Consider the following 21,720-nt stretch of genomic DNA (forward strand, 5'->3'; position numbering starts at 1 on the left):
TTATTTCCACAAGGAGTTTTACCTAAAAACATGCATTTCTGTACAGGATAGGCTGGTAGGATTAAGTCACATTTATTCTTATTTCTTCTATTTAAAGCATCTAGGCAAAAAATAATTGCTACATACAGCAAGACAGTGAGAAAGAGAGAATATGAACTAATCAGGCATTATGTGCTTACTGATGAAAGACAAAACATGACTCAACCTTTCTGTTTCTATTTAAGAGGTATTTTGAAATAAGCATATATTGACTTTTTACTCAACATAACAATCATTGTGTTCAATTATAATGTTTATTCTGTTTGTATTTAATGTACCTAACTGATATGGTTGGGTATAAATTTACTGTTTTCTATTTACCCTGCCTATTCTATAGTCTGTGTTTCCCTCTATTTCTCTTATTTCTGCCAGAGGCACAAGTGTCTGGGATTTAGACATAATAGCAAAAGGACTGGGGTTTTCATTGAAGTGATCTTACATTTTCTTGAATAAAAGTGGAAATCATTTGCTCCCTTTTCACTTGGGATTTTATTTTCAATTAAATCTTTCCTGATCACTGACTTTCATTAACTTGTTTGAAGGTTTTCTTCATTGTTTAATGATTATCAAACTTTCAACATATTATGGTTTATTCTCCTCCATATTAGTCAAATGTTTAATGATTCATAAAGGACTTTTTTGCTGTCCCAGAATAGGTTGATATTTAAATAAAATCTTTGTGAAGTAAAAAATAAATAAATAAAATCCCCCCCCTTTTTTTTTTTAGTTTGTAAAATTCTTTGTGAAGTAGAAAGTAAATTTTTAAAACCCTGGTATTTACATTTAAGATTATATGTCTTTGTCTATGAGCATCCTTCAAGGAGGACCAACCTGAACTTTGATCTGACCGGTGTCCAAAGAGTGTGTTTGAGTGTGCAAAAAACAATGTCTTCTCTAAATGTTAGTATTTATTTCTGTTTCTGAGCATGTATTCTGTTGATGGATCTTATGTTTGCATGTTTCCACATGTTTATGTTTGGGAATTTATATTATCTAACTTATGTGTATCAGATTGTACTTTTTGTGTTTATTTCTGTAGAGCTTAGTGGTTAAGATCAGAGAGTAAAAAGGGCACGTGATGTGAGTATATGAGCACTGGGTGTTATATTCAACTGATGAATTATTGAACACTACATCTGAAACTAATGATGTATTATATATTGGCTAATTGAATTTAAATGAAAAAAGCAAACAAAAAAAACCTCAATAAAAACATGCTGAAATGAAAAAAAGTATTAATCTAGATTCAAATCTTTGTTCCAATCATCTTAAATATCTATATGACCTTATACAAGCCACTTAACTTTTCTGAGTTCATCTTTAAAATAGTACTCCTTAATAGTAATTACTTTATGATTATTGCAATGATAATATGGAGTAACATATACAGAGTGACTGGGATGCAGTCAACATTTAATGAACACTTATTTCTATGTAATCAATTTGTTTTTCTCTGGAAAAACAATGACTTTAATTGTTTATGCTTTCTATTCTTATATTTAATCATATACTGTGCCACACTGTTTTTTTTTACTCTTTTATATTTATTTGCTGGTTTATTAAATAATCATTGGATTATAAAAGTTCCTGTGGACAGGAAATTTGCTTACATGCAAAAATCTCCAGTGCTGTGCATAGTGCCAGATACAGAGCATGCAGATATTTGGAGGAGAATGTTCAATATATATGAATTAACATAGGCAGAAAAATATGACTAATTTTAATAGAATGTGTTTAGGCTACCCCTAGAGTAAACCAATTTAAGATACTGGGATTAGTGCCTAGTTTAAGACAACTGCATTCATGTATGTATGTGTTTGGTGTGTGTGTGCATGTGCCTGTATGTAGTTTGTTTTTGTTTAAAGGCACAAAGAAGCTGCTTAAACAGTAGTACAAGTGGTGCCAAATTTCTGAGAGAATAGGTGAATTAAAGGTCTGTAAGAGACCTAAAGGTTTGTAAGATAATAGGTGAATTAAAGGTCTTGTATGTTCAGCATAGAATAAAATGTTGGGAATCTATGCTTTGTTCAACCACATGTCCACTGCTGGAAGACAGAGAAATCAGTAGGGTTTTGGCAGTCTCACTATGCTAGATGTACAAAATTAAAAACCTGAGAGGTCAAAATCCAATGAGACATTATGGGTACAAAACTGAGCTAACTGTTCCCTTAAGATACTTGCAGAATGTCTGAATCAGTGCAGGGTGAAGGGACAAAAAGCTAAGCAGAAAGTATTTGAAAAGCAGAAGGGATTTTCTGCTGTGTTGCCTAAGAAGAATTACACATAGTACGCTATGTGAGGAAAGGAGCCTATAATCATATCAGCTCTCGGTTAAAAGCCCAAAGAGCTGAAATGAAGAACTTAGAATGGTTGACCTGAACAAGGGTTTGAGCTGAGCGGTCCATCTACATATAATGCAGATTTTTTACAGTACTATAAAAATATTTTCTCTTCCTTATGATTTTAATAACATTTTCTTTTCTCTAGCTTACTTCATTGTAAGAATACAGTATATAGTACATACACAAATGTGTTAATTGACAGTTTTATGTTATTGGTTAGACTTCTGGCCAACAGTAGGCTATCAGTAGTTAAGTTTTGTGGGGTCAAAAGTTATACACAGATTTCTGTGCAAGGGGGTTGTGGAGCCTCTGAACTCTGTATTGTTTAAAGGTCAACAGTAGTTTAACTTTTTATTTTTGAATATTTAGATTTACAAAACAGTTGCAAAAAGAAAAGAGTTCTTGTATACAGGAACTTCACCCTTCACCCATGTTCTCAATATTAACATCTTATATAGCCACAGTTCATTTTGCAAAACAAAGAAATCAATTATTAGTACAGTAATTAGCTACATTGCAGATTATACTTGGAGTATACTAGTTTTTCCAGTAATGCACCTCTATTCCGGGATACAACAGAGGATACCATGATGCTTTTGGATCATTTCTCCTCAGTCTCCTCCAAACTGTGACAAGTTTCTGTTCTTCCTTGTCTCTCATGACCTGGACGGTTTGGAAGAGTACCAGTCAGGTATTATGTATAAAGCTTCTTAATTTGATTTTGTCTGATATTTTTTCATGTTTAACTAGAGTTATGGGCTCTGGGAAACAATGTCACAGAGCAGTGCCCTTCATATCGCCTGATATCAAGGAACACCGGATGTCAGCATGAGTTATCATTACTGATGTTAACCTTGACCACTTTCGGGGCGCCTGGGTGGCTCAGTGGGTTAGGCCGCTGCCTTCGGCTCAGGTCATGATCTCAGGATCCTGGGATCGAGTCCCGCATCGGGTTCTCTGCTCAGCGGGGAGCCTGCTTCCTCCTCTCTCTCTCTCTCTGCCTGCCTCTCTGCCTACTTGTGATCTCTCTCTGTCAAATAAATAAATAAAATCTTAAAATTTTTTTTAAAAAACCTTGACCACTTTGTAAAGGTGGTGTCTGCCAGATTTCTCAAGTTACAATTTCTCCTTTCTATGCTCTCTTCAACAGAAACAAATCACTAAGTCTAGCTCACACTGGAGGGAGGAAGAATTAAGCTCTACCTCATGGAAGGGGCCATATCCACAATTATTATTTACAAATCTCCTATAAGGAAGATGTGTCCATTCTCCTCCTCAGTCATTCATTGTTTCACTTATATCAATATGTACTCATGGACTTTATTTTATTCTTTGGGTTATAATCCAAATATTGCTATTTGTTGCTCAAATTATTCCAGCAATGGCCATTGGGACTTCAGATTGGCTCCTATATTCTTTTGATATAACCCTGTCCTCCTCACTCCCCTTTCCTTTTTTTTTTTTTTTAAGTGATTCTTCACTTTCCATGCTATAAGATGTTCTTCTGTCCTAATCTGTTTTTTGTCTTCCCCAGCCCCAGAATCAGCTACTGCTCCAAGAGTCCTGGCAACTTTTACTGAATACAGGTATTTAGAAACCAAGATCTGGGAGCTGGGTGTGCTCATTGCTACTGGATTGTCATTCCTTTTAGGCCCTTCTGGAGGACAAAAGTAGGAAATACAGATGTGTACTAACCCAAATACACTCATATCTGTATTTGAGTCAATCTATCTGTATGAATATTAAAATAAACATGAATTAAACTGTTACTTTAGACACTAAAATCATAGGTTCACCTTGTTTGTCAAATGTCTTTTCTCACAGTGAAAAACCTGGTTGTATTTATCTATGACTTCTTTACTTGTTTGTTCAACTCTCATATAAATGTAAAGTATTCTTAGAATTGCTAATCCATACCCCTGTATGAAACACACTTAGCTATTAGAGCAGGGGTTGGCAAACTTTAACTCCCATGGTAATTCTGGCCCTTTTGTAAGGTCTGATATGTAAAAGTAATTTTTATCTTTACATTTAAAAGATGGGAGGAAAGGTTTCATGAAAATAACATGAAATTCACATTTTAGTGCATATGGATATAGTTTACTTGGAATACAGACATACTAATCTGTTTACCTATTGTATATGTCTGCTTTACTGCTATAACAGCAGAGCTGAGTAGTATGACAGGGACCCTATGGCACAATAAATATTTACTCTTGGGGCACCTAGGTGGCTCAGTTATTAAGCATCTGCCTTCAGCTCAGGTCATGATCCCGGGGTCCCAGGGTCCTGGGGTCCCGGAATTGAGCCTCACATTGGGCTCCCCACTCAGCGGGAAGCCTGCTTCTCCCTTTCCCCTCCTTCCCTGCTTGTGTTCCCTCTCTCTCTCTGTCAAATAAATAAATAAAATATTAAAAAAAAAATTTACTCTCTGGCTCATTGCATAAAATGTTTGCAAATCCCTGCAAAAGAATATAGTGATTAAATAGTTCTTTTTGTCTTTATCCTCACAGTATCAACCAAAACCCTATACTCCAAAGTTATTTAGGTAAGCTAATTTATAGCCATATCTTGTATTTTTAGGACTTTTAGATAATTTGGTATAATCTGCATTAAATCCTCAGAAGCCCAAACATCACACTTGATGTTTTTTCTTTTATTTTTCATTCAGTAAAGTTCTCTCTCTCTGATGTACATTTCCGGCAGTTTTTCAAAGAAAAGTCACATGTTAACAACTTCAGTACCTAGCAGCTCCAACACCCTAAAAATCTCTCTGTGAGCCTGGGTTCTTTGTAGTCAACTTCTCATGCCTCTCCTATACTTTGCTATTTCAGCAATGTCATATAAATAAAATCATACAATAGGTAGCTTTGGAGTTCTAACTTCTTTTATTTAGCAAACTGAATTTAAGACTAACCATGTTGTTGTATGAATTTATAAGCCCACATTTAAAAAAAAAGATGTATTATTTTAGAGAGGGGGGAGGGACAAGCAGAAAGGGAGAGAGACAATATCAAAAAGATTCCTCACTGAGCACGGAGCCTGATGCGGGGTTTGATCCCATGACCTTGAGGATCATGCCCTGAACCAATATCAAGAGTTGGACACTTAACTGACAGCCACCTAGTACCCCTTATAGCTCACTCCTTTTCACTGCTGAGTTATAGTCCATTTAATGGCTATACCATTGTTTGACCTTCATTTGTCTTTGAAGAGTATATTGGTTGCATCTAATTTTGGGCAATTAAAAATATACTTACTATAAACATTCATGTACAGGTTTTTCTGTGAACATAAGTTTTCAGTTCATTTGGGTAAATACTTAAAAGCAGGATTGCTGGGTTTTATGATAAGTGTATTTAACCTTATACAAAACTGCCAAGCTGTCGTGTGGCTATAACCATTGGGCTTTCCCACCAGCACTGAATGAGAATTCCTATTGCTCCATATCCTTCACAGCATTTACTAACACAAGTTTTTTTTGGGGTTTTGTTTCTGTTTAACAATTCTAATAGGTAGCAGTGATATCTCATTGCTGTTTTAATTTGCATTTCTTTTTTTATTTTTATTTTTTTAAAGATTTTATTTATTTATTTGACAGAGAGAGAGATCACAAGCAGGCAGAGAGGCAGACAGAGAGAGGAGGAAGCAGGCTCTCCGCAGAGCAGAGAGCCCGATGCGGGGCTCGATCCCATGATGCTGGGATCATGACCTGAGCTGAAGGCAGAGGCTTTAACCCACTGAGCCACCCAGGCGCCCCTAATTTGCATTTCTATAATGATTATTGTGCATCTTTTCATGTTTATGTGGTGAAATGCCTGTTCAGATATATTGCCCATTTTTATTTGGGTTATTTTCTTGCAACTGAGTTTGAAAAGGATTTTTTTTAAAATTCTGGATAAAAATCCTTAATTATATTTGTGATTTGAAAATATTTTCATCCAGACTATGACTTGTCATTCTATTCTTTTAATATTATCTTTCAGAGAACGAAAATTTTTATTTTTAATCAAGTTCACTTTATCAATTTTTTTATGGATCATGGGTTTGCTGTCCTATCTTAAAAGTAATTTACAAATATAAATAGATTTTTCTATTATGTTTTAGGTCTATGATCTATTTTTAAATGTGCATTTTTAAAACTCCAGAACCATGCATTGAAAAGACAACAAATGCAAAGTCTTTAGTTGACTTTGTACTTTTGTCAAAACTCAGTAGACAGTATTGATGTGGGTCTATCTCTGGGGTATCTATTCTATTCCTTTGACATATGTGTCTACTGTTTAGTCAACAACACAATGTCTTCATTGTTGTGCTTTATAGTAAGTGTTAAAATTAGGCAGAGGGTCCTCCAACTTTGTTCATTTTCAGATTGTTTTTGTTTTTTCAATTTCCTTTGTTCCTCCCATATACATTTTAGAATCAGCTTGTCAATTTCTATTAAAAAGTTTGATAGGGTTTTAATTATGATTGAACTGAATCTAGAGATCAGATTGGGGAAAACTGCCATCTTCATATGGAGTCCTCCAATCTGTGAACATGGTGTAGTTTTTCATTTAGTTCTATCTTCTTTGATTGCTTCCAACAGCATTTTGTAGTTCTCAGAATGCAAATGCTGCACATATTTTGTTAGGATTATACCTAAGGACTTCATTATCAGGTGCTACTGTAACTGGTTTGGATTTCCTAATCTAAAATTCCAACTATTTATTTCAGATATATAGGAAAAAATTGACTTTATTCATATTTTATGACCTTGCTAGCTTCACTTATTAGTTCCGGCAGCCTTTCTGGAGCTCCTGTGGAATTCTCTGCAAAATCATATCCTCTGCAAATATAAGGTATTTTTTTCTTATTTTCCAATCTGTATCCCTTTTATTTCTTTTTCTTATCTTCCTGCATTGTCTAAAACTCCCAGTATGATGTTAAAGGAATGTTAAGAGAGGGCATCCTTGTTTCTGAATTTAGGGGAAAATATTCACTCTTTCACCATTAAGTATAAAGTGTTAGCTGTAGGTTTTCAAAGACGCTCTTCATTAGATTGATAACGTTCCCTTCTACCTGAATTTTACTAAGAATGTTTATCAAGGGGGCGCCTGGGTGGCTCAGTGGGTTAAGCCGCTGCCTTCGGCTCAGGTCATGATCTCAGGGTCCTGGGATCGAGTCCTGCATCGGGCTCTCTGCTCTGGCAGGGAGCCTGCTTCCTCCTCTCTCTCTCTGCCTGCCTCTCTGTCTACTTGTGATTTCTCTCTGTCAAATAAATAAATAAAATCTTAAAAAAAAAAGAATGTTTATCAAGAATAGAGTTTGATTTTGTTAGATACTTGTTCTGTGCTTATTGAAATGACATACAGAAGAAATATGTTTTTTCTTATTTAACCCATCAGTAAGATGAACTTATATTGCATTTCTAGAAGGAGACCACTTGATTATGATATACTTTCATTTTTATGAACTGATGGATTTGATTTGCTAGTGTGTTGTTGAGATTTCTGCATATATGTTCATTAGGGATTCTGGTCTGTATTTTTCTTTTCTTTTTATGTCATAGTCTGATATTAGGGAAAATACTGATTTCATAAAAGGTTTTCCTTTTACTTTCTGTCTGGTAAGACAGAAATCTTCTTAAAGATTTGGTAGAATTCACCAGAGAAACCATCCGGGTCTGGTGTTTTCTTTTACGTAAGATTCTTAACTTCAAATTCAATTTCTTTAATAGATATACAACTGCTGAGATTATCATTTTCTTCTTGAGTTAGTTTTGGTACTTTATGTCTTTCAAAAAATTCTTGAAAAGTTATGTCTTTCATAAAATTTCAAATAGTTTTAACATCAATATAAACACAAGACAGGATTAGCAGATTAGAGGACATTTCTAACGAAAGTATCCAAATTAGGGAGGGAAAAAATAATTAAAAGTATCTTAAAAAAAGCACAAGATACATATGAGTCTAAAAATCTAAAAAATCTTTTTTTTTTTAAAAGATCTTATTTATTTATATGACAGACAGAGATCACAAGTAGGCACAGAAGCAGGCAGAGGGAGAGGAGGAAGCAGGCTCCCTGCTGAGCAGAGCACCTGATATGGGGCTTGATTCCAGGACCCTGGGATCATGAACTGAGCTGAAGGCAGAGGCTTTAACTCACTGAGCCACCCAGGTGCCCCTAAAAAATCTTCTATAAGTCGAAACATCTAATGTAAGTATAACTGGGAGTTCCAGAAAAACAGGCAATGGGGCATAAGAATGCTTTAAAGAAAGAATGGCTACAGGTTTTCCAAAACTAATGGAAAATATCAACCTACAAATTTAGGAAGCTCTGAAAACTTAACATAGAATCAATTCAAGAATGCCAAATGTAGGTATATAATAGTAAAATTACTAGACACAAAGTTGAGGAGTAAATCTTAAATACAACAGAGAGGGGGAAAATCCCCATATTACCTCAAAGGTGTAAATAGCTTACTTTCTAAGACATACAAAAAAAGCGAGAAGACAATGGAATAGCTTCTTTAAAACACCAAAGAAAATAACTACCAACCAACCAACTACCAACCAACCAACCATTTATTTATATCCAATAAAATCAACCCCCATAAAATTAAAACCAAGATGTTTTCAAACAAAATCAGAATTGATAGCCAGGAGAATATCATAAAAGAAGTATTAAAGGCAGAAGGAAAATGACTGTAGAATCCATATGGGAACATGGAATTGCAGGAAAGAAAGAAGAATAATAGAATGGCTAAATAAGGGGCTAATATGAATAAACATTACTATATAAATAAAATTAATTTCTTGTGTGTTTTATATAGGTAGACTTAAAATACATGACAAAAATGTGCAAAAAAGGGGGCAGGTTAAAAAGGGTTAAATAATTTAGGGCCCCATTATAAGGAAGAGGTCAATGAAAAAATAATTTGTCATGAATACATGTTGAAATCTGTAGAGCAACGAATAACAGAAAAGTTAAAAATAAATAACAAATAAAAAGGTAAGTAAGTTATAAAAAATACTAATCCAAACCAAAGCCACATCAATTTATATAGAAGTTCAAGATTTTAATTCTTCAAAAAAACCTTGTGCTACTCATAAGATATGCACTTCAAATATATTGATAAAAACAAAAAGTGGAAAAATATATACCATGCCAAGACTAGCCAAAAGGAAGACTAGCCAAAAGAAAGCCATTGTAACTCTATAAATATCAGATCAAACATACTGTCACACAGGAATATTGCTAGAAAGGAAGAGATGAAGAACCTTCATAATAAAAGGTTCATACCACAGTCTGAAATCTGTATCCCACCAATGACATAGCTCCAAATATGTAAAATTAACATAACTAGAAAGAAATCTTGAGGCTTAAACCTTCGTTGGAACTTGATACCTTTCTATCATGATACAGAAAAAATAATTTTCATCAGATCATATATTTAAATGGGAAAGAAAGCCTTTAGAGGAAAATACAGGAGACAGTCTTGAAGTACACAAAATTTCTAAAAATGTTAACAATAAACCATAATGAATTGAATTCATTAGGATTAAGAATTTTACATCAAAGACGTCATTAAGAGAATAAAAAGGCAAGGCACAGAGTGAAAAAAGACAATTACAAAAGATATAATTAAAAATTCATGTCAAGGGTCTATATGGAACTCAACAAAAAAAACCAAAAGGAGACAATTCAGTACAAAAATTGGTAAATGACTTGAACAAGTACTCACAAAAGAGAATAGCCAAAGGCCAAGAATTATACTCATTAGTCATCAGGAAATAGCAAACTGGAACTATCATATGATAAACTACTTCTTACTTACCCAAAGTGCAAAATGAAAACACAAACAGGCACAAGTACACGTGCACACACACACACACACACACACACACACACATACCAATCAAGTAATGCTAAGGATGTGAAGCAAGTATAACTCTCACACCCAGGTTGTTAAAATCACTTGAAAAATTCTTTGACAGCACCTTCTAAAGCTGCTTCTAAAGCATACCCTATGACTGGGCAATTGCAAATGGGAAGAATACATAGACACCCAAATAAGAATACATACATACCCCAATAAGAAGAATACAATGATACCCAAAGTATGCATAAAATGCTTATAGCAGGTCTATAATAGCCCAAACCAGAAACAACCTGAATATCCATCAACAGAGGAATAAATAAGTCAGCAGTAGTATTTTCATATAATAAAATACCATATAGCAGCAAAAGTGAAGAACTATTGTTAAATATAATGTCTGTAGTACAAAGAAGTCTGAATTGTGAAGTCAAAGTGAAACAAGTCAGAGAAAAAAGTAGATACCATAGGATTTCATTTATATAAAGATTAAAACACACAACACTAATCTTGCTATTAAAAGTTAGGAGAAGGTTTATCTTTGGAGTGAAAGTAGCTGAGAGACAAGAGGAGAAGTTTCTGCAGAGCTGATATTTTTTTTTCTTGACTTGGTAGATGGTTTACACAGGACTGTGCTGATTTTATTGCAATTCATAAAGTTGTTACTTATGGTTTGTATCTTTTCCATATGTATACTGTACTTTGAAAACAAGCTTAATTTAAAGATAGTATGCATATAGAAACTTAAAACTGTACAAAATGATAGAATGTCACATAATCCAGTCACATCATTAGGACCAAGCCTAGTACCCAACAGGACACTCATGATAAATGATTGTTTCTTAAACTACTGAATGAAACAAACAAAAAAAGCAAACACAAAAAGAATACACTGTAATTATTCCCCAGCTGTCCTTCATAAATGTTTATTTGCCTTACCCAGAAAATATTCTCATATTGATGTTCTCTAGTATTAAACCCAGTAAACCTGATCTGCTCTTTTCCTCTTTTAAATTTTTAATTAACACAAAAATCAATTCAGAAACTGCTTCAAAATAATTGTATCTCACCCCATGTCCCCTTGTTCTACCATTTAGAATAAAAACTATTTGTGGGAAATGGAATTTATACTAGGCCACAAAACAAGTCTCCACACTTTGAAGGCTATGAAATAATTATCATAAAGTCACTACTTACTGACTATGAGATAATTATTCGTAACATTGTTTAGAGTTCAGATGATATCAAACATTTCACATAATGACTCAGGTCAAGCAGGAAGTTAGAGATGTTGCCTTTAGCAAAACCCCTGACTTCCGTCGAATGGAGGTTGTATCTTTTTTTCTTCTCTTTCCAGTGATTAACTATTACAGGCTTTAAGCATCTTCACTGGTTTTCTTGCCCAATTAGAAAAGGCCTTCAAGAGAAAATTTTAGAAACTAACATATAAATGTCTTTGATGAGCCTGATGTGATTTCAAGACATTTTTTACCCGGTCATGGATCTCATCGCAGTTTGAAGGTGAACACCAATCAGAATGGAATCTGTGGGCATAAAAAACAAAGGTGACTTGTAGCCAGAGGGAGAGAAAAATAAATCTTTTCAAATGCCAGACACAGAAAGTCATTTTCCCCTTATCCTTGTGTGATAACACAGAAAGATTAAAATGGCATATTTTCTTCATTGAGACCAAGGATGAGAGGCAGATGTAAAATCAGGCACTGGTTCTCTGCAGAAGTATTGAGTCTTCATAATATGTGTAATTAGTAGTCTTAATAAAGTTTGGTGTGAATCAGGGAGAGCATACCTATATATCTGACCATTTAATTACTTCCTTACATAAGTCTTCAGAATTTATCAAGAAATAAAGATACAGATGTTCAGATTAGAACAATAATTCCAAGTATAGTGTCTTTAAAATTAGTTCTTATTTTCCAGTAATTTAATCCCACTTTCTTAAATTATGTGGGAAAAATTCCTTTCTGTATACAGAAAAATAAAACTAGTTTTATGAAATGAAGCAAAATGTTTAAATAGACGAAAATATTTAGAATCCAAACATGTTCTTACTCTTCCATAATACAGAGGAACATAAAAATTGAATAATCCCCTCTTAGCACAGATATCACTCCCCTAGTCTCTTCTGTGTGTGTGTGTGTGTGTGTGTGTGTGTGTGTTTAAAGTGAATACTGAAAAACAGGAAAGGAAAATGTGGCTTTTATTAAAATCTGAGTTTTGGAATTACAGAAGAAATAATGCAACCATTCTTCTTTCTAATGTCCTTCCCAAACTCAAAACTGGCATTAGTTTAACTAAGCTAGTTTATATTTACCTTATACAAGGAATAATGAATATTCATATCTCCAGGTCCACCTGATTATAATTCATCTATATCAAACGTTATTGATAATTCCTTTAAAAAGGAATGGGTACTAAAATGCTAAGTGCCTTACATCTTTGCCTTTTTTTCTCCCAGCTTGTTCTTGCAAAGTTATAAATTTATATGTTTATACAAAGTATAAACTATTAAGCAGGAAAAATGATTTATATGATCTGTTTCAAAGAATGCTATCAATAATGGATGATCAACTATATCTAAATTTTAATATCCTACATTTGTAAAAGGAAGTGTTACTGCATCTACACAAATATATTGTCTGACTTTGTCATTTGCTATATACGTAACCCATTTTGAAAATCTGAGATCCAAATATGCAGTTCCAAGAGGATCCCTTCAGGATACTATTCAAGGATCCACTAGTCTGTGCTGTGGTATAAGAAATGACTACCTAACTATATTTAACTTCATTTACAAAATTTAAAACCATAAGCATGATTAAAAGGAATATCAGCTTCTTTTTAATTAGATTTGCTAGTATTTCTAAGTCTGATTTTAGTAATAACTCTATAGCCTAATACAAATGATAAACCATAATATTAATATTTATACTTGGAGGAGAACACTGTTTCTGAAATGTAACACTTATAATAAAAATTGCAACCATTTTATGTGTGTTAAATCTATTGGAGATATTTTTTTAAATGGGCTTAAAGCAAAAAGCACCTTCCCTATAAATAAAGAAGTTCATTTGCTTACAGTCACTAATAGAGTTTTTGAAAGTCTGTATATTCACATACATGATTAAGGAGTCAACATTTTACAGTAATCTTAGAGGAAAACTTATTTCATCTTAATGAATAATTACCAAGATAATCTCCTATAGCTATATATTCTGTCACACTCCTAATTTTGCTGGGACGTACAATCTACATTTACATCAGCTTAAATTGTGTACTGATTCCACTGGATTTTATAAACAACCTATAAGTATACTGCTCAGTGACCTAAAAAGTCATATCAGAGAACGTCTTATATTTAAAGGTGTGGTACTGTGTGTGCTAAAAAGGATGAAATGTTTTTCTTCCTAGTAGTATGTCCTATAGACATTTTAATTTCTTTGATAAGTAAATCTGAATATTTTTTGGAACATACTCTCAAAGTAGAGGTGTTCTTCTTTAGTGAAAGTAGAAAGGTTTATCCATCCTAAGGCATACCCCAATATAAATTTATTAACTTATTTAGATGAATTTAAAACTACAATGTCATTATATTCTTTTATTTTAGAAGCACCTTCCTCAAGTGATAGGTGAAATTAGAGCTATTCATTTCCTTCTAGAAAAGAATTATATCTATTACTAACCATCATGATAACTGTACAAATGCCGCTCATTACTAGAAGCCATCACTTCCACTGGAATGTGAAAAAGGGACAGTTGACTTTAGCTCACCTCAGTGAAGACTCTTTGAGTATAGCCTCAATGAAGAATTTTATCAAATTGGGAAGACAGGCTTCAGGAGCTGGGACAAAATTACAGGTAAGGATAAAATAACATGGGACTAAAATTCATACTGTACTACAGTGGTAGACAACTGGAGAACTGTGCAAAATAGAAGAATAAAACAATGTTTATAAAAACATATCCAAGGAGATACGAGTAAAAAGTTTCTTGAAAATCTACAGAGGTGGCAAAGAACCTAATGAATAAAATCACAAGTGCTTAATTCTAAAAGTACAGAAAAAGAGAGTAGCACTGACCGCACATCTGAACAGACATGGAAATTAAAGAAAGTCCCCTGACAACTGAGACACAAGTTACCAGACTTCAGCAGGAAAATCTCTCTTCAAAAGTCTCTCTTGAACTTTAAAGCCTACAGAAACATAAATATGTATCTCTCTCTGTAAATACAGAGATACATCTTTTAATCTATCTGTCCTATCTATGAACTCCATGATACCTCAGGCAGGATTCTATTGGCCTAGAAGCAACATTAATCAAAATTCCCCATCTCAGGGTTAGGGTCTCCAGCAGACCTCCATACATCCATCTCAATGCTTATAGGGCAAAGAAAGAAAACAGACAAATCTATCTCTTCAGAATAGAGATGCTTTAATACAGCTTCCAAACTGATACACTCTTGCTCAGATCATCAGTTTTGAGATGAACTTTCTGACAGACTATACATTTAGTTTGAATTTTGTCAATTATGTCCGACGGTTGTAATAAGCCGTACAAATTTAGTGTGTTACATTAGCTTTTTTATACCATCTGTAAAGACAGATTTTATTTCCATTTGTTGATAGCATTTCTCTTAGGTGTTCAAATTCCTATAAAATTTTTTAACTAAAGTTTTTTTTTTTAATTTATGACAACTCTGTTTTCTACATTACTATTAGTGAGTGAGGCAAGGAATTTCCAACTTGAACTTAACAATGACAAAAACCAATGAAGAGGAATTATTTCTTTCACATTCAGTTGTAACAAGTGTCTAACTTTGGTTGCCCAAGGTTTTTTAGAAGGACGGCTGGAATCTTTACATGGTTAAGATTTCCTGGGGAGTTGCGGGAGGGTTGTTTGAGGAAATCAGGTACCATATACCAACGATATATGGCATCATCATTACCACTAAAAGGAAAGTATAACCTATGCTATTTTTATGCATTAGCGATATTCATATGTTAAATCCCTATGAGTCTCTTGAAAACAAACCAACGTGTACTATTTTTCACTTTCATGAATTACAGTATTTAAAGATTTTATTTATTTATTTATTTGAGAGACAGAGAGAGGGAGAGAGACAGCATGAGAGGGGAGAGGTCAGAGGGAGAAGCAGACTCCCTGCCAAGCAGGAAGCCCGAAGTGGTATTTGATCCTGGGACTCCAAGATCATGACCTGAGCCGAAGTCAGTCGCTTAACCAACTTAGCCACCCAGGCGCCCCTGAATTACAGTATTTAATTAGGGTTTAAATGACTCTAATTAATAAACTCGCCAATAATTAATAAACTTACTTCAAGAGGACTGGGTTGGGGAGGAGTATCTAGTACCATATAATATGTATTATGTCATGTTCTAAACAAAAATTAAGCCCTTTAATAAAAGATTGAATTATACTTGTATGAATAATCATTTCACATACATAATTGCTATCTTGTCTTTTCTAATGATGATTATTCAAAAAAATTAGTACAGAAAGAGAGACTAAGCTTTACCTTTCCCTGAGAGAAGCTCGATTTAACACAGGGCTGGGAGAATGCTTTGGCATCGTTGAGGGTGCTGAATGGACGAGTAAGGTCCTTGCTGAATGCTGGGGCTTGCTACATGACCGTGAGCTTAAGTACTCATCACACCTTTCCAAAGACTCATCAAAGTCTCTTCCATGGGGTGTCCTGATAACCTGTTTAAAAAATATTTGTATACACACAATAAATGTGGTAATATTATACATACACACAACCTGAGAACATTTTTAAGAGTTAAAAAAAAAGTATAATGTCATAGCTGTACTTGAAGGTAAATTTCAGAATGTAGCAGTCATCATTATCATTGTAAGAGTAAATATTGAATATATCTGGATTGTTCATTCTACATGTCTAAAATTTATAAAACCTTATCAATTCCAAGGGCCTTTGAGTAGTAGTGGGGTAAAGGTAGGGGTGTACATATAAAACAAAGGACAATACACTGAAACTAATTATAGCCCAGTTTAGTGATGAGGTCAATCAGAACAGAATTCCACCCCAATACTCATACATTGATTCATTTGTTCTGGGAACAAATGAGTAAGTCAGGACCGAAAAATTAATTCCTACCCTTACTATGTGGAACTTCGATTCTAATAAAATTTACATTCTACTAAGAATATAGTTTTAAAAACACACACATACCAAGGTAAATAAGTAAAATATATAGTATGCCTAAGGATGGTAAGTAGCATGAGAAGAAAATAAAGCAGGGAAGGGGATAAGAAATGCTGATAGGTGGTGTGGGAGGGGTATAGAAGGAAGGAGTTGCAATTTTAAATAGGATAATCAATGGGGACCTCACAGAGAAAGAGAATATCTTAGTAAAGATATAAGGAGTAAAGGCCTGAAGACCTTAGTAAAGAACACAAGACATAAGTCATGGGGACATCTATAGGAAGATCATTCCAAATGAGGGAAAAAAAAAAATTAAAGACCCTGTGAGGTGGGGTGGAGAGCATGGCCTGGTATATTAGAAATAGCAAAGAAACCAACAACACTGAACTAAATAGTAGGCAGTGAAGTTAAAAAGGTAGATTTAAAGGATTTAGGCTTCTATGTTGTGACTGTTTTTTTTTTTTTTTTTTTTTTTTTTAAATGAGTTCTCCCTGGCTACTGTGTTAAGAACTGTCTACAGAGGTACCAAGGGCAGAGGCAGGGAAATCAGCTTGGAATTGATTACAATAAAATATGGAAAAGGATGTTGGACTGTATCAGAGTGATAATGGAGGTGAAATGTGATTAGACTCAAAAGGCATTTGAAAGATAGAGCCAACAGGATTTGTTGATGGACTGGATGTCAAAGATAACACCAGTCTTTCAGCCTAATCAACCTGAAGAGTTGAGTTCGTATGATTTAGTTATACCCTTCCACCTGGAAGGATGGAAGGATGTTAAGAGTCTGTCTTTTGGACATGTTGAGCTTCACATATTAATTTATTAATCACAACACAGAGGAGTAGAATTCAGGAGAAGAGCCCAGAATAAAAATACAGGGAACTGCATGGTATCACCATGGAAGAGAGCATAAATAGAAAGAAGAAAACATCTGAAGACAGAGTCCTAGGAATACTCTGAGAGGCTGAGAAGGTAAGAAGGAAACATGAGACTAAGGAGTGACCAGGGAAGAAGGAGAAGAAACAGGAGAATGTGTTGTCAGTTGACAGAAAGCATTTCAAGTAAGAGGAGTAACTGAGTTAAATACCTCTGATAAATCAAATTAGAAAGGATTACAAATAGACCTTTGTATTTTAGCAATTGGAAGGTTATCATCAGTAACATCAGCAAGAGTAGCACTGATGGAGTGATGGGAGTGATAATCTGTGGAGTTGAGTTCGAGAGAGAATGAGAGAGGGGAACTGCATTCATTTAATAAACATCTAACCTCCAGCCACTATTTTAAGTATTGGGACAATGGCATTGAACACAACAGAGTCCCTGCCTTTATGAGTCAATGTCCTAGAAGTATTACTTGGTAAATATCTGACCTTAAAGGAGGTCAATTTGATCTTTAGAAAAGCCAACTAATCTTTCACAGACTCATTTCCCTCATATGTAAAATAGGGTTAATAACAGCTATCTTATAGCTACTATAAGATATATATATCTTATAGATCATCTACAATTTAAAGTATTTTATAGAATACCTAGGTATATGAATTAGTTATACAATAAATGTAAGTCCTTTATTATTGAACTACCAGTCCAATACAACTTTTGCTTCAATACTACCACAATTTTCACTGTTTTCCAGAATTATAGCCACATATGATGAGTCAGCAGTGAGCTGAATCAAGCTTTCAATCCTAGAACAAAATAGCATGTAATTCAAATGGCTCAGTTACAGTCCCAAATAACTGATCAAGAAATATATGATGTAGACTGAATAAAAAAATCGAAAATTGTTCCACTGTTAGCTGTTCACAGAGATGAAGTAAAAGCACAGTGAATGTCAAAAAAAAAAAAAAAAAAGATCAAAGAGATCCATGGTCAACAAATGTTAAGAGTATATATAAGAGAGACAGGAAAGAAAGAAAAAGTGCTGTAATACTGTTTCTAGAGTTATATCCAAATATGAGCTCCTTGGCTTATGCTAGAGAGATTGTGTTCTCTTTGTTAATTTCTTTTTTTTTTTTTAAAGATTTTACTTATATATTTGAGAGAGAGAGAGAGAGAGTGTGTGCACGCCATAACTCAATACTATTCAACATTTATTAAGCATATTTTATGTAAAAAGTATTGAACATGGTAGAAGACACAGATAAATACACAATATATTTTTGATAAAAATAAATATCACAGACAAAACCTCAAAGAAGTTACAATCCATGACGGCAGACATGAACAAACAAGTACTGACAAAACAAAGAGGAAGCAAATTAGAACTAAAGAGGTCTATAACAAGTAACTGTGCAATGGGATCACCGCCAGGATGTAGACTTTGCGTGGAATTAGAGTAAATATTTGTACTGTAATGTTTTATATCTAAACAGAGGACTGACATGTATAATGAGGGGGTGAGTCTTTGATAAGAATCCATTTCAAACTTTCAGTCTTAAACCTTAGCTTAAGAAACATTTCCATAGCTCTTATGAGTTTTCCATAGGGTACTTATTCACTTCAGAAATCAAATGGAATATTAATGTTTTTGGCTCATTACAGAAGAGTTCCTTTCCTGGATGATTCCTCAAGAACACTGGCTTACAGTCCAAAGACTTGGGTTCAAATCCCTGCCTGAGCAGGTCATTTCCCCTCCAAGTTTTTCCTTATCTATAAACCAGGCAAATGATCTCCCAGGTTTGCCACAAAAATGTGGTAAGACTAGTGAAAACACAAAGCAGAGGGTGTAGCTCATGAGACAGAATAATATTTATGTCCTCTGTTTATAGCAATCTTCATGTTTCAGCATAAAGTTCTTTGTTTTTACATTTATGGAAATTATCCTTTAAATGCCGAGACCTCAAATATGTAACAATTTCAAAATGTTAAAGTGTATCAAGATAAAAAATTTAGTATTTTTGACCCAATCTAAAACTGTTGTAAATAGAAAAGCTTCATATATAAAATTAATTGTAATTTCATAAATGTAATGATGGAAATGACACACTTTTTAAACTTGTGATATTTAAAGGTCTGGTTAGACTATATTCATGAAATGAGATTCCTGTAAAGTTGTTTACATGATAATCTGATAAGTTAAATCATATTAATGGCTATAACATTTATATATATATATATATATATATTTTAAGATTTTATTTATTTATTTGATAGACTGAGAGAGAGCACAAGTAGGAAGAGTGACAGGCAGAGGGAGAGGGAGAAGCAGGCTCTCCGCTGAGCAGGGAGCCCAATGTGGAACTCGATCCCAGGACCCTGAGATCATGACCTGAGCTGAAGGCAGAGGCTTAACCACCTGAGTCACCCAGACGCCCCATAACATTTTATATTTATAGGAACTTCAAGATCCAATTAATAGAAGGAAGAATTAACTACTAAGTATAATGGGAAACAGGAAATTCACTTATCCATCAAGTATCTGTTGAAAGTTACTTAGTGCCTGGTAGTCAACAACATGCTCTAAAACTTCTCCTTTGTTGTGGGGCATAAAAATTAAAGAAATAAATAAAAATAATTCTAACGGAATTAGCTGGGAAGTAGTTGAGAATAAGGAGTGCAGGAAAAAAGTTCAGTATAGGTATTGCTTTGATGATAAGAAAGTACAGTTCTCATCCAAAGAGAGAGAAGCAGGGAACCTGGTGGCATAGTCAGTTAGGCTCCAACTTTTGGTTTCAGGTCATGATCTCAGGGTCATGAGATCAAGCCCCACATAAGGCTCCACACTCAGTGGGGAGCCTACTTGGGATCCTCTCTCTCCTCTACCAGCTCCCCTCCCTGATTGTGCTCCCTCCCAAATAAATAAATCCCCCCCGCCCCGCAAAGAAGAAGAAGAAGAAGAAGACAGAAACAGATATTGGTAACTAAGAGCAGTTTCTCAGTTTTGCCAAGAAAATTCCTTAGTGAATCCTATTTCAAGTAAGTAATCAATTCCTATCTTATCTAGTTTAAAAATCCTTACGCTCAACTATCTGGTTTGGTTTTAGTAAGATGTACTTCCTTTATACTGGAGGATTCAGAAGAAATTCTTAAATAATGCAATGAAAGTGATAAGTCATTCCTTAAATAGATCAATCCTTGTGTGTATGTGTGTGTATGTGTGTGTGTGTCCCATCTTAGACCACTGTTCTATGCATTTATATAAATAAATTGTTTCATCCCCACAACAGTCTTATGGGGTAGATATTTTAATCTTCTGTACTTCATAGCAAAGGAAACTGAAGCAAAGTAGAATAGCTACCAAGTAAGGGGGTCTCAGGCCAGTGACATACGAGAGACCTACGGCAGATCTCCCAAGTGGAAAACTCCCAGAGCCCAAGCCCCTCAGGATGCCTAAAAGGAAGGTCTCACAGAAGATGGTCTCACAATCTGATTTACTAATAACCCAAAATATAGAGCTCAGGAACAAACTGTCCTCAAAGAAAAAAGACATCTCCAATTAATTTTATGATGCAATCATAATAATGCTACCAAATCACTAATGGATAGCAGAAGGGTAATTACAGAGCACCCTTACTAGAAGCCATCTATGGACAAAATGTTAAATAAAATATTAAAAAATTAAATTTAGTAACATTAAAGAAAAAGAACATAACGTGACCAGATTGGGTTTACTCAAAGTATACAAGGATAGGCTAGTATTAGAAAATCTATTAATCAACTCAATAGATGCTGCAAAAAAGGCGTTTGATAATATTCAACATCCATTTATAATCAAAAAGACATTCTTTGCAAACAGGGAATTTCAAAAAGAACTTTGTTAACTTGTTAAAGGATATTTAACAAAAGTCTACTGCAAATAACATTCAAAGGTGTGAAACCTTAGACATGATCCTATCAAAGATAGGATCAAGACAAGAAGGCACACTGTATTAGGCTATGTTGCAGTAGCAAATTAAGTTTGAAAATCAGTGGCTTAACATAATAAAGGTTCATTTCCCCCTGTGCTTTACAGTAATAGAGGTTAGCAAGAGAAATTACACTTCACAAAACTGTCCAAGGACTGTTTTGATGAGGCACTCTGAACAACTTATGGCTGTCTGATCCAGAACATGAGGCCTCATTATCACTGCAATGAGAGAGAGTTCATACCCATTCATTTACGCTTCACCCTGGAAGGGATCCACGTAATTTTCCTTCATAGCCCAGAGAGAGTAGGCCCTATATACCTGAAAGAGGGCTTGAAAGGATGGAAGAGGACACGAATAACAAATAAGCAATAAATGTCTCTGTCACATCCACTATTACTGCTTTTACTGAACATCGTATTGAAGATTCTAATC

General features: G+C 34.3%; 1 protein-coding gene across 6 annotated transcripts in view; it reads right to left on the reverse strand.

Annotated features, from left to right (window-relative positions):
- Positions 1–21,720, reverse strand: part of SPATA6 (spermatogenesis associated 6) — a 138,350-nt gene that overhangs the window by 34,286 nt on the left and 82,344 nt on the right. For 3 of the 6 annotated variants that reach the window (XM_059136284.1, XM_059136288.1, XM_059136287.1), the window contains exons 10-11: positions 15,791–15,975; positions 11,732–11,783 (exon numbers count right to left, since the gene is read on the reverse strand). In XM_059136284.1, the coding sequence (XP_058992267.1) occupies positions 11,732–11,783; positions 15,791–15,975 (237 nt within the window). Of the gene's footprint in view, positions 1–11,683; positions 11,784–15,790; positions 15,976–21,720 lie in introns of all 6 variants that reach the window. The other 3 variants (XM_059136283.1, XM_059136286.1, XM_059136285.1) reach the window with 1 other exon arrangement.

The sequence above is a fragment of the Mustela lutreola genome, chromosome 10 (assembly GCF_030435805.1).
Source record: "Mustela lutreola isolate mMusLut2 chromosome 10, mMusLut2.pri, whole genome shotgun sequence".
NCBI classification, from domain to species: Eukaryota; Metazoa; Chordata; class Mammalia; order Carnivora; family Mustelidae; genus Mustela; species Mustela lutreola.